The 14,285-nt window shown below is 34.1% G+C and overlaps 1 protein-coding gene across 4 annotated transcripts in view; it reads left to right on the top strand.

The window, feature by feature from the left end:
• woc (zinc finger protein without children) overlaps positions 1 to 13,849 on the top strand; it is a 111,824-nt gene extending 97,975 nt beyond the window's left edge. For all 4 annotated transcript variants that reach the window (XM_075372278.1, XM_075372276.1, XM_075372279.1 and 1 more), the window contains exon 21: positions 12,823 to 13,849. In XM_075372278.1, coding sequence (XP_075228393.1) covers positions 12,823 to 12,997 — 175 coding nt within the window. In that variant the 3' untranslated portion in view covers positions 12,998 to 13,849. The remainder of the gene's footprint in view (positions 1 to 12,822) is intronic.
• Positions 13,850 to 14,285: the final 436 nt, after the last annotated feature.

Below are 14,285 nucleotides of genomic sequence, written 5' to 3' on the forward strand. Positions count from 1 at the left end.
TAGTACACTTAGTATGTGAACATATCTAAAACAGTATGTAGCGATTGAATTTTTAATAGCAGAAAAGTGGACACTAGCGGTATCTTTTTGCCGCATTCCATTGCAGAGTGTGGAATACCAGCATGTGGTTCACCACAATCAAAGATATCCTAAACGCAGCTCTCCAAAATATAACATATTTTAAACCAGTTGTCCCTAAGTTAACCATATAATCAAAAATGTATAAATAAAATATCCCTATGCAACATTTGATCAATTTTAAAAATGCCCCTTGTTATATTGTATCCAAAATAGTAGATAAAATTCTTAGGAAAAACTATATTTATCTAATATATTTAATGTAAAAAATGGGTACAAATTAGTAAATGAATAAAAAAGTTTAAATGTAAAGACGCTGGAATAGTTAATGAAGACATAACTAACATGTATCTTAGCATATCTATAGACCGTACCATAAAGAAAAAAAAAATTAAAAAGTAACCAAGAAGATCCAAAAAAATTCATTAACCACTATTATGAGAAATATATGTCAACAGAACTCTTTTGAATTTAATAACAAATACTGTACACAAAAATATACCTTACCTATGGGATTTTCACTATCACCAATTAAGTCAGAAATATATTAACATATTTTGAGAGTAAATTAGTACATAGTGTCTCTCATACATATAAAGATTTATTGTGGACACGCTATATTGATGATATTCTCATTATATATATATATATATATATATATATATAACCCAGTAATAAAAATTCAACTAATGATGATGAATAAATGATCTAATATTAAAGAAATTAAATTCTTATGAAAATTTAAAATTCACATTAAAAACAGATAAGAGAATTTTAAAGTTTATATGTCACTATCGAAGTAAACAAGGACACCCAAATTGAAAATCATCAGTATATAGAAAACCTACATATTATAATATAATAATTCATAAAAAAAAAACCAAATCACCTTTGGTCTCATAAAATTAACACTTAAACAAATATGATTAATAGAGCAGAGCAGTAACATACACACATAATAACAAAGAAAACTTAAATAATAAAATAAACATCATGAAACATATAGCAAATATGATACTACATTAATTAATAATGTTTATAAAAAGAAGATATCAAACAAAATAATTAACTACCTTAGAACCAATACATAATAAGACACAAAAAAGTGAAAACATATACATAAAGTATTTATTATATATTAATATCAGTGAAAACATTACTAAAACTTACAATAAAGAAATATTTAAACCAGCATACAAACCGAATAACCACATGATAAAATAAACAGTCTGTATGGAATTTATAAAACTAAATGTAATTAGTGTGATAGTATTTATATAGGAAAAACAAATGGATGCTTTAAAACTAGATTTCTTGAACATTATAAAAGTTACAAAAATAATTCGGTTTATCTATATACAGAACATATAATAATAAAAATTTAATATAAAGACAAATTTAGAAATATTAGAAATGAATAAAGATGACATAAAATTAAATATATTAGAAAAATATTACATATATAGGCAAACAAAATTTCAGTTTGATAAATTATTGTGAGACAGTGTTTAAGAGAGAGACTGTCTTATACCAACCGATATTTTCATTATTTTACTATTTTTAATATGCAGCTTAATTAAATATTCAATCATGACTAAGAATGCGGGATCCTACGAAAGCACTTTCATGGTATAATTAAGGTAAGAAATGACTTATCTCAATATGCTGCACTAGGTAATTTATATTAATAGTATTTAAGATATAATTTAACAGTACAGAGGAATATTATGAATCACAAAAAGATTATTATCAGTAAAATTTTATATATATATATATATATATAAAACACCTTGTGAAAATCGAAAAATTCATCATCATACTGACCCCAGGGCTCCCCCTGGGAGGCCCACCCTAGCTCTGTCCCAGGGCTCAGTTTTCTTGCCATTCTTGTCTGGCCAGACAAGTCAGGGCTCTGCTCCCTGACACCCACAATGTTTGTTATCCTCATGGTTGTGAGAATAATACTGATAAATAACAATTAAAGTAATCGTGCCTTATAGAAATTTAAAAAAGAAACTAAAATAATAAAAGACACAATAGTAGACACATAGTAATAACTATGGTAACTAAACTAGACGCACCTTTGACAAAGAAAAATTCATAACTTATTTCTATTGCCATGGGGATAGAAATATAATAATGAAGCAAAAAGATTAATTTTTTTTTTCTTTAATAATGAATATCCCTAATTCACAACTTCATCCCCAAGGGGCCTAGGGCCTTGGTGTATGGTGTAAAACCTTCCCTGGAATAACACAAATATACCTTACAAATTTGAAAGTAATCAGTCGGCTGGTTCTCACATGATGCTATTACAAACAAACCTACAGATAGACTTCCGGCTTTATATACTGGTGATTTAAAAATGACTTGACAACTTTAAAAGCGTACAAAAATTTTTTAGATAACTTAAAGGTTTGGTTTAGGTCTCATTTTATAGAAAAATATATCTAGTTTGTCACCCAACACTTTGGTTCGTTATGACTTCCTTTTGTAATGCAACATACATCCCACCTGAAGTCGATTTCATTCCAGACTGTAACCAGCAAGTCGGGCATTACTTCTGCAGCTGCAGTGTTAATTTGAAGTCTTAGCTCAACAAAATCAGCAGTCAAAGGCGGTACATAAACCCGATCTTTAATGAAACCCACAAGAAAAACTCTAGCAAGATCAAATCTGGGAAGCAAGGTGGTCATGCGATCGGACCTTCACAACTGATCCACCAATGTGGGAATCGAATATCAAGAAAATCTCAGACTCTAGACAGTAGTAAGGTGACACCTGGACTTACCGATAGGAATCCATCTTGATCATCATCGTCCAACTGAGGAATTAAAAATTATTTTGAAGCATGTCCAGACAAACCGATATCATTTACGGTTGCCTCCTGGTAGAACAAGCCATACAGTATTTGTTTACTTAGGGCACAAAAAACATTGACCTTAGAACTGTTTCAAATGTGCTGCAACAGTTATGGTGGTTCACCCCACCACTGTCGTGAAATGTTGACTCATCATTAAAAATTACATTGTCCATGATTCTATCCATCATTTCCATACAAAACTGCAGCCGAGCAACTTTGTCGTCATCTGTAATTTATTGAACCGTGGTTAGTTTGTAGGGTTTCAAGTGCAATGGTTTACTTAGTGTATGCCAAACAGTTGTTTGAGGAATGCAAGTCTCATGTGATGCACGTCAAGTTGATTTCTTCAGATTACGTGCATAACTTTCTCAGAGTTGTTCCACAGCAGCTTCAGGTGCATGCGGATGTCCTGATGATTTTGTATGTTTAATAGAACAATCTGTCTCAATGAAGGTTTGGTGCCACGAGTAGATTGTATGCCTTATAGGAGACTCTCTATAATACTCCATGAAAATTACATTGAATTGCAGTTGCCGATTGCCAATCGTGAAACCAAAACACACAGCGAGCACATTCTGCCTCAATGTATACATTTTTAACAACATTGGTGACAGTGCTGATGGCAAATATTTTACTAATGAACTGTGTGAGTTAATACTTTGTTTTGATATGAAATTAGACCTCAACCGAATCTGTAAGTTATCCAAATAAATTTTTATATGCTTTTAAAGTTGTGAATTCCTTTTTGAATCACCTGATATAAGATTTGCAACAAGAAAAGAACCTTAGTGCATAAGAAAAGAATACATAAGTGCAGGGGAACAGTTATTGTGTGATAGATAAAAAAATATCTTTTGGGTGCCCCACTTGTTAAACGTGGACATGTTGTATTTTCCCTATTAAAAAAAAAAAACTTTTTTTTATTCTTTTACTTTCTTGGCTGTAGTGATGCTGCTGCTGCAATGGATAAAGATTGGTCAAAATAAATTGTAAATAATCCAAAAAAAATTTTTATTCCAATGCTCCCAGTCCAAAATATATATTTTTGTTGTATGACGTTTGTGCATATGTTGGACATTATTTGGCCTTATAACTCTGGACCCCGTTACTGATTTTCTTCAAACTTGATGGACAGGTACTACCTTTGGCAGGACGTATAAATTTTTGCAAAAATTGGAAAAAAGTGGTGGTGTTTTGGCTAAAATAAAATTCCAAATCTTTACTGGGGCACTTAAGGCAAAAAAAAAATTTCTTACATAAGTTGAAGGTTTTTTTAATCAAGATCACAAATTGCCAAAAATTTATTTCTTGAAAAAAGTTGGCAAAAGTTTTCACCTCTTCCTAGAAAATTACAATTCTGTTTTTTTTTTGTTTATGACTGCATATTTGTATTTTTAAACAGTTTTAATTTGTTTTAAATTTATTATCATCACTTAGGGATTGTTTTATTAAAAATTAATTTCATATTTATTTTTTCCCTTGATTATGGGAGCCCAAAATAGAAAAAATTTTCTCAATTTCAGATTTTTAATACTCAAAATATATTTTGTTAATAAAGTCACTAGACTAGTTTAATACTACCCAACCCTGATGGGGAAGCTTCCAGTTTTTTTTTTAAATCGAAAAAGTTTTTTAATTTTGATTTATTTAAAATCAATTTTAGTGAATATTTTAATCATTAAAAAAAGCCCCTTGATATGTGATCCCCTAAATTTTCTAAAGGTTCATTTCAAAATTGTGATGCTATTATATTAATATTAAAAATGTTGGTTATTGTTTTATTTTACTAGCATCTTGGCTTCAAAAATTAAAAAGAATATATTTAAATGTAATGAAACAAGTAATTTTACATTTAATAAAAAAAAAATTTTAACATTAAAATTTAAAAATGTGAAATGAAATTTACAGAAAAAATAGGGAGACTTAATCTGGAAAGAAGATTACAGTTTTATGGACATTTATGCAGGATGAACAAAGATTGACAAAGCAAATATTTAATTTTTACATAAACAGAGCCACAAAGACCAACTGGTTTAAAGAAATAGAAACAGATCTAAAAACATTATACATTTCTAAGGATAGGTGTAAAAACAGAGATAAATTTAGAAAAGTGATTTGAGAATCTAAGTTTTCAGAGACAAAGAAAAAGAAGGGTTTAAACCTGAATAAATAGATGGAAGAAAGGCGGAAAAGAACAGAGCAAAAGAATGAAAATTTATCGGGAAAAGAAAAAGTCAAAACTATGCTAGCATGATCTGTAGTGATCAGAATGAAACGAAAAAAAAAGCACTAAAATTTATTACTATACATTTTTTTTTTTTTTAATTTGTTGATGAAGAAATAGCTGAAGCTGGCGTACTGAACATTTTTTGTTAATATTTTGTAACGCATTTGTACATTTTATTTTTTCTTTCTCCCAGTTATTGAAGTTCACATTTTAAAAAAATGCTTTCATAGCCAGAAAGTTTTTTCAAGAATGAAAACCGACAGCTAATTTTTCCGACATAGCTGTCGGTCAAATTGCATAACTTGACCGACATAGCTGGGAAAAGGTTTTGCAATTAATTCCTACCTTTTTTTTTCCAAAAGATAAATGTATACATGAGGTTACAGAGGTTATCTAAACCATAAAATAAAAAAACAAAAGGTAAACATTTCATCACATGTGGTTATATTTTAATATGCATGTGCAAGCATGGAACATGCTATCAGTTTTGATTATTCATACTGGGTAATAGTATTATAACCCCTCTTTTTTATTTTCATTATTATTATTTTTCCCTTTCTTTTCTTACTTCATTTTTGTATAAGGCTATTTCTGTTATAAAAAGTGTGCTTCTGACTACTTACTCTATACTTGTGTTAAATAATATGATAGAAAAAGTTTTTCTTTTATTTATTTGATAGAAATATGATGTACTGAAGTCGACTTAAACATCCCAACCCCATAGGGGAAGACCCACCTTGTGATGCTTTCGTTTGCCACATCACCACCACCCCCTGTTCCTAGGATTGATGGGATTTAACGGGAGTCATCTTTCACCCTCTAACTTTTACATCTCGTAGTAATAAGCCAGACCTCGTTAGGATGCCACCGATGTAAATGTCTCAGTAGACATGTACATCAGTGATTTATAAACTCGGCTTTTGGCTTTGCTGCAGGCTTCATCCGGACATCTTGATCCTACATCGTTGCCCTCTGAACTAGTTAACCTAGTTCACGGCAGCATGAGTCCAGCACCTAGTTCTACACTTTACAGAGCCAATTTGTGCGTAAATATCTTATAATATTCCAGGTAATTGAATAAATAACATACCACCAAAAAATGTTGTTCGCAGCAACAAAATTTATCCCTAGTTCCCTTAGTGAACTCAAACTTTCAGTTAACACCTGACTTGGTTTCATTTATGGACTCCGGTCTGGTCTACCAGGGAGAGGCAGACAGACCTCCTACTCCTACTCAACTCCATCGCAGAGTCCAGCATGACATTTACTTTCACTTACTACCATCATCGAGATGCCACCATACCTCACAACTGCATGGGAATCCATGCCCTCAGCAGTGGAGTCACCATCCCACCAACAGTAATGTTTGCTCATTCACAACTGCCCTCATCAAAACAACACTACACCTCATGGCTGCATGGTTACCCATACCTTACTGAACTCTGGTACGTTCAGCCTCATACCAGGGGCAAACATAAAGGACATGGTCCGCAGTATCATTGACCCTACAGAAAGGGCACAAGCCCAAATCAGTCAAACCAAAGCTAGCCAAACTATTTCTGAAAGTACCATGTTCTGAAAGGAATTGAGTTGTGTACCAATTGGGGAAAACCCATCTAATTGCTCGCAGCTCCCTAACATTTGGACATATACCATGCATGTATTGACCAGTAGAAGAATTGTACCACCTAACTTGCCAAGAGTTACGTTGTATTCAATTTCTTGCATTTGCCCAGAAGTAAGAAAGCCTCTCTTCTTAGAAACATATCACTTGCTACATTCCATAGCTAAAATGTAAATGGGTTTTATGCCGGCAATCACAGAGACTGCCTCTCTCGAGAGTTCTGTAGTCTCTGACAATAGCTAAGAATAGAATATGCTGGGTTCGCAATAAAATGTCCTTATTACATTGGAATTGTAAACATTGGGCCTAGACGGGCACACAATGTTGACTGTTCAGCATTATGGCCTTGCAGATACCTTTGTAAAGACAACATGCATGATATGGTATGGTAATTCAACCCCCAATCAGGTGGATGACTCTACGAACGCCAAAGAAGGCATCTACAGCCTTCCTTGCGATAAACTGAAGGTGCTCCCAGAATTGAAGCCTCTCATCAAGGATGACACTCATATATTTTCGAATGGTAAAATACCTCATCAGAAGGCCCTCCATCACAACTCGTGGGTGACGACTAGGCAACTTTTAAGAAGCATCATAGTGGTCTTCACACTGAAAACCATCTTATGCTGAAGACTCCACAACCTTAGTACCTCGCATGCCTGTGTTGCTATGAGTTCTATCTCAGCACATGAATTACCCTCAACCAACAGCAACCCATCATCAGCATAAGCCATTATGCGGCAACCACTGGGCATTCGCAACCTCACTAGAGAGTTGAACTCAACAACCGAGACAAATAGACCTAAAACATTGGCCTGTGGACAACCTTTTAACAGGGTCTTTCCTACTTCCAAACCGCCGTCATGAAGGACAACGGTTCTGTCGCTGAAATAGCTCGAGAGAGTCTTGTGCATTCAGCCACGCTGCTGCAACTGAAACAAGGCAAAGGGCCACCACAAGTTATTGAAGGCCCCAGATATGTCCAAAAAGACACCGAGTATATACTTGCACTCGCTGGTCTAAGCCAAATCCATTACTCTAAGAATAGCATCCTCCGTGCCCATGCCAGGACGAAAACCATACTGGTCATCCATCAGCATATGGTTACAAGTCAACCTACTATTAATGAGGAGGTACAAAACCTTCTCAAAAGCCTTACCTACTACAGGCAAGAGCATCAGAGGCCAGTAAGAAGAACAGTGGGGTCCTTGTCACCACCTTTGGCCAACATAGGCCATTCCACCCACCTGTGCAGGAAGCACCCCTACTGAACAGGGATGTACTCCCTATAGATATATAGGGAGCCCACCTACTACATCAAAAACTATTAGTCAATGATTACTCGCGCAATCAACGACTACATACCAGTTCTGAATCCTACCAGGGATGTTCTTACCAATGTAAACATTGATGTTGGTACCACGGAAGGCCCTCTGCAATTCAACTGCACCGGTGAAAGTAGGCAATTCGCTGGCTACATTAAAAACATCAAAATGATGCTGCGCGATAAAACCTTCGATCAGTTTGCCACCGTCGTTTGTGATCCCACTGTGCCAAAGAGGTGATTTGGCATTTGCATCAGCACCTATAAGAATTGGACGACCTGCTACCAGCCTAACAATTCTATCCCATTTTTCCAAATGTTGTTCGGTGGGATCCGTGTACTGAAAGTACAAACTAACAACAACTAGGCCCAGGCCATCCACGGTAAGCTTGACAACAACGTGATGCATGTCAGAGGCTTCCTGTATGAAGACGCTATCTAAAGACTTGCTCCACAGAACGGCGGATTTACTGTCACCAATGAAAAACTTCTTCCAACCTGGAAAACCTGGCAGATCATCCTTGACCACGTACAGGTGTTGCAGAACAACATCAAGGCTCCTTTTTCGACCTCAACTTTGACTACATAGGCACCCTGGGCATTTAGTTGACCAAATCTAACCATCGAGAGAGTTGAAATAAATCTTGACTGCTGTCTTGTAACAACCACATTCCTTGCTATTTACAGAGTGCCTATGACTCATGCGCATCCTTTTACAGTTAACGCAGGTCGAAGCCTCTTTTTTTATGCAGGCAATCGCCACACTTGTGGCCCTCTTCACTGCAATGCACGCAGACCGACGCATAATTTTAACAACAGAATTTGGCCCTGTGGCTGAAATGACAACATTTGAAGCATCACTGTACATCAAGGTACTCCTTGATGCAACAGGATGCGAAGTCCAGAAAAACTCTACCCTCAGACAAGAGCTTATGGAAGAGACCGCGCCTAACTTGAAAACTCCATGATACCATGGGACATCATGCTTTCCTGTCTGGAAGACAAGCCTACATTCCTTCTTGATTGCCGCCGCGTCCAAGTAGATGTTTTGATCCCTAATTAGGGTCAGAGAGACTGCGGTCTATGTCATAGATTATGACATGGGGCCTATGACTGTGCTTAAGGTCAACCTTGACCTCAAACTTCTTTACTGGAGTCCTGGATGATTTGGATTGTCTCCTTATTATCCGCTAACACAACTAGACCTTTGCTGGTCTCTTTTATGTCCTTAATCTTAAGGTCCTTTCGGCTGTCACAAAGGGCAGCCTGAAAGTCCTTCTTGAAATCAGCATTTTGGTTGAACCCTCTGGCTTGTTTACGAACAAGACCTCTGGTTTTTTGGCCTGGCTGGCTTCTCTCTTATCGCAGACAACCTCAGCATAGTGCCTAGGCTGTGCTAGGGCAGGAGCTGATTTTTTTGCAGGGCTTGGAGGACAGAGTCATACCCTGCCAAAGCAGAAAGCACCTCTCATCTTAGCCAGGCAAGGAAGAATTGTCTTCTTTCCACCCGAGCCGATGCTGCCGGGGAGCTCCAAGAAACCAATGAGGTAGTCCAAGTCGCCATAGGCTACCTTGACCAGCGGGGCAGAACTGCCAGGTTTGCCCTTCGCTTTTCTAAATTCCTCTACTGCCAGATTGGGTTTAACCCAGGTGGGTGTCCCTGTCTCCATATCTGAGCATTTATCCTCCAAGGAGGTTGAAGGCACAGGTTTTGGTTTTCTCTTCCAATTGGACTTGCTGACTATTACCTCAAAAAAATCAGGTTCTTCCATGGCCGGAGATCTCCTGACCTGACTAGCCATGTTTAACGAAAACTCTTGCTGTCTTCCACCTACTTCTATTACAGGCAAGCCCACAAGTGTGATGACTACCTGCAGCAAGCACAGGCAGCTGGAGACCTAAGATATTCTCCTGTCACTCTTTATACCTCTTAGCCGCTTCTGGATCAGTTATAAAATAACTACGGATTACAGCCCTCGTTCTGAAAAGAATGTGAATAGGATTAGCAGGGCGTATTCCCTTACTCATTACAGGGGCGTATGACCAGAAGTCGTTACCACCTCTTCACTGCAGTTAGGCGGGTACATGTTTGCAAAAATCTGTCTTATACACTGCAAATGAGGAGCAAATATCAAGTCAACAAATGATGCTTAACAGCAACCACAGTATGCAATTAGCATGTCTTGAAACTCTCAGAAGATACACACGCTGCCGACAGCCAAAAACACTAACAGCAAACCAAGATACCACAGAAATCTCTGGAATGCATCCAAGGAACCAGAGATTAGTTGACTTAAACAACGTAATCTTCATCCAGGCTGGCTATTGCAGCTCAGGCTTCAGATTGAATCTTACAGTTAATGGTGGCGGGTAGTTTTACCTCAGCCTTGCAATTCCAACCAGTACAGAACAATACAGCTTCTTCCTAGAATCAGGCAACCTGAAGTGATAGATAACTGGATCATCTCTTCACTGAAAAAAATTCATTAGCCAATAAGAAAATCCTTTTCAATTGCTAAATAAAATCAATATTATTGAAAGGGCCTGGTTCACTGTAGTCTTTTTATAAATCTCAGAAGCACATTATCCTCTCTTAGTATAAATTTTTATGTGGGGTTTCTCTTGAATGAAAGGAAGTACCATAGCTCAGGATGGTAGAGTGAAAATTCACAACATTGAGGAGGTTGCTAATGAGCTATTGAAGGTACTGTAAAATGTAGAATGTAGCAGTATTTTTATTATTTTTATGTAGTATTTTTACTTTTATAAAAATAAGAAAAGGATGCAGAGAAATAATAACATAGACTACTACCAAGTGTGAGCGAAGAATGTCTAGAATGCTGAAAAAAACTAAATTTTCTGATTTTCTTGAATGAAAAGATTTAGATAATACAGGAGGTGTATTATTATTATTATGTTAGAATTATCCAGTAAGCTAAGATGACAGCCAAAAATTGTTAAATGTCTTCAAATCATCTATGTAGTCAATATATTTATTTACACAAATTTGTTTTAAAGAAAAGTTCGCTTATTTGAGAAATACAACATATCATCCGTACTCCAGTTGGTTTGACTTTCTCTACAAAATAAAAAACATAATTATCAAATTCTTTGTCCATTAGAATATGAGTAATGATTGAATATAAAAAAGGAGAAATAATATATTTTCATTTGGAAAAATCAAGATGAGGTTAATAGTTGATAAGTTTGTTATCTATAACAACCATTGTTTGTATTATGGGAAACTCATTCCTATGATAAGATCGCACTTGTTATAATCATTGGACCCTCTTCAGATATAGATATTGATACTTCTGCTACATAGGGGCCTCAAATGTTTCACTCAACTTGAAAGTTAATTCATTATTTTTAATGTATGGAGATTGTTGTGCAACATTATCTTATCGATCTCTGTGATGAATATATGGTAGTATGTTTGCCTTTTATCTAAAAGATTCTACAAGCCATGTTTTTTTTTTTTAAATTGCTGTTAGTAACTCTAGCAGCAAAATTAGATTGTATATGTGCTTGTTTCAGTATCATGTAATATCCAGCTTCTAGAAGGGCTATAATAGATTATCCTGCCAAAAATGAGATTTGTCCTGCTGAAATTCACAAGCAACTTTGTGAGGTTTATGGTCAAAGTTAGTCAGGTTATTGTTTGTTTATAGGACGAATAACCGTTCATATTGAAGAATATAACAATCGATCAAAAGAGATGATAAATGAGTTAATGGGAAAAGTGAATACGAAAGTTCAATATGGTTGGTATTTTACAGTTTCAAATTGTCTATTCGGTTTCCTAATGTTTCACTTCCAGTAGTTTACAACATTGTGACAGAGAAACATGGTTATAAAAAATTATGTGTGAGGTGGGTGTCAAAAATCTTAATGATTACCCACAAGCAGAAACACATAGCTTCAGCTCAAAATTTTTGTAGCATTTTGAAAACAAAAGGGTTGGGCTATTTGATCGTATCATTTTTGTGGATAAAACCAGGATTTCTTACCAAAGTGTTGAGTCAAACAATAGTCAATGAAAGGAAACACTCATCGACTCTGAAAGTAAAAAAAAATTTTAACAACCCACCTTCTGTGACAAAAGTTCAGTTTTCTGGAGTTACAAATATCTTGTTGATTATCTTTCTGGAATGCAGACCAGTTATTTATACTTGAAACCCTCCAGAAACTTTGACATACCATTCAAATAAAAAACTTTGCTTGTTATCCAGTGTGGTTGTACTTTTGTATAATAATGCTAAACTTCATGCAGCACAACTGTTCAGTAGTAAGAAAAATTCAATTCACCTCTTTTTTTCTGGTTAGCCTTCGGAACCACTGTAAGGTATTATTTCAGAGGATGATATGTATGAATGTAAATGAAGTATAGTCTTTTACAGTCTCAGGTCGACCATTCCTGAGGTTTGTGATTAATGAAAGCCAGCTACCAAAGAACACCGGTATCCACAATCTAGTATTCAAATCCATATATAAATGTAACTGCCTTTACTAGGATTTGAACCTTAGAACTCTTGACTTCGAAATCAGCTGATTTCTGATGACAAATTAATCACTAGGCTTGTATTGCGGAGCTATTAATGTTAATTTTTTCCCACCTGCTGGTAGGTACAATATTGCTTTTAAGTGATTTTATCATAAATGGTTTTTGAAAAAGTTAATTTTATTTTTATTTTTTTATTTTTCAGTCCAGAGAGTGTTAAGACGAGAAATGATGTATTCTATTTATTACCAGAAAGATCTTGTGTTCCAGACAGCCCTGTTTGGTATTCAACTATGGCTTTAGGAAAAGAACCATTACTAAAGATGTTACACAGAATTAAAATGGTTAAAGAAATAAATATTGCGTTACGTTCAACATGAATTGTTACACCTAATCGAATCTGAATTATTATTATTACTGAAGCAACTGTGGTGTTGTTATTATATGTTAGGTAGTTTTTTGATTTGGGTTTTTTTTATTCATAAAAAAACTTGAACGATTCTGTATTATAGAAAATTATATTATATTAAAAAATAAAAATAGACTGAATGGAACTTTTTATAATTATTTTATGTACGTACAAAACAAAAACTTTGATTCAGTAATATTTTTATTGATGACAATTATATTTTGTGGTAATACAAGTGCGGTAGATAAATTCTTCAAAATAATACTATATTTATAGGCACAAGTATAGTTTTTTCTTTTGTAAGATATTATTTTATAAATGTATGCTTTATATATAAATGTGTGTGAAGTGTTATAAAGGATAAATAAACAATGTTAATGCATGATGGGTTAAATTACACTGTCATCAGTAAGGACTTATTAATTCAGTTTCTTCTAATATTGCCGGTTTAAATTTGTTATATTAGCAGCTAGATACTTTTTATTTTTCAATGTAAATATTTTTTTGTCACTTTTGTACATATAATTTTTTATTGTTGAAAAGAGTACAATTACAAGCAAGCACTGGTTGAAAGTAATGATGTAAAATTTCATTAATATATTAGAGCTATTATAATTATTAGATGTTTGTTTATTTTTTTAAGATAATTATATTACGTAATTATTAATAGCATGATATCAATTTTTAATATTTGATTATTATTATTATTTAGAATTATTCTTATTATAATATTGTTTTTATTACGAATAATATACATGAAATAACAGTTGTATTATACATTATTACTATTTCTTAGTATAGAATAAAACATTTCCATTATAATACAATTCAGAAAATAATTAACGTTATTTAATCATTTTTAAACATCCTTTTGTTATAATAAAACCTGACCTAATAATATTTATTCAACAAATGATTTTCTATATTCCAAATTGTTTTTATTTTTAAAATTCTCTATTAGCCATAAACCTGGTCGACCCAGAATCTATTAGAATACAATAAATCTAAATTGATTCTAGTGTACTTATTCACCAATCATTATAATATTCAACAGAAGAGAAAAATCTTGTTTCTGAACCATAATAATTCATGAACCACTAAATTGAAAGAAAAAAAATTTATACTACTATATATAAAACCTTCTTTTTTTATAGTATCATTGAAAGTATCAATGTATTTGAAGAAAACCTATCGTAATTAAGACCATTTAAAGTAGTGTTGTCTTTCAGCCATTCTTCTGATTATACATTTTTTTACGA

This window comes from Lycorma delicatula, chromosome 7, assembly GCF_047948215.1.
Source record: "Lycorma delicatula isolate Av1 chromosome 7, ASM4794821v1, whole genome shotgun sequence".
Classification (NCBI taxonomy): domain Eukaryota; kingdom Metazoa; phylum Arthropoda; class Insecta; order Hemiptera; family Fulgoridae; genus Lycorma; species Lycorma delicatula.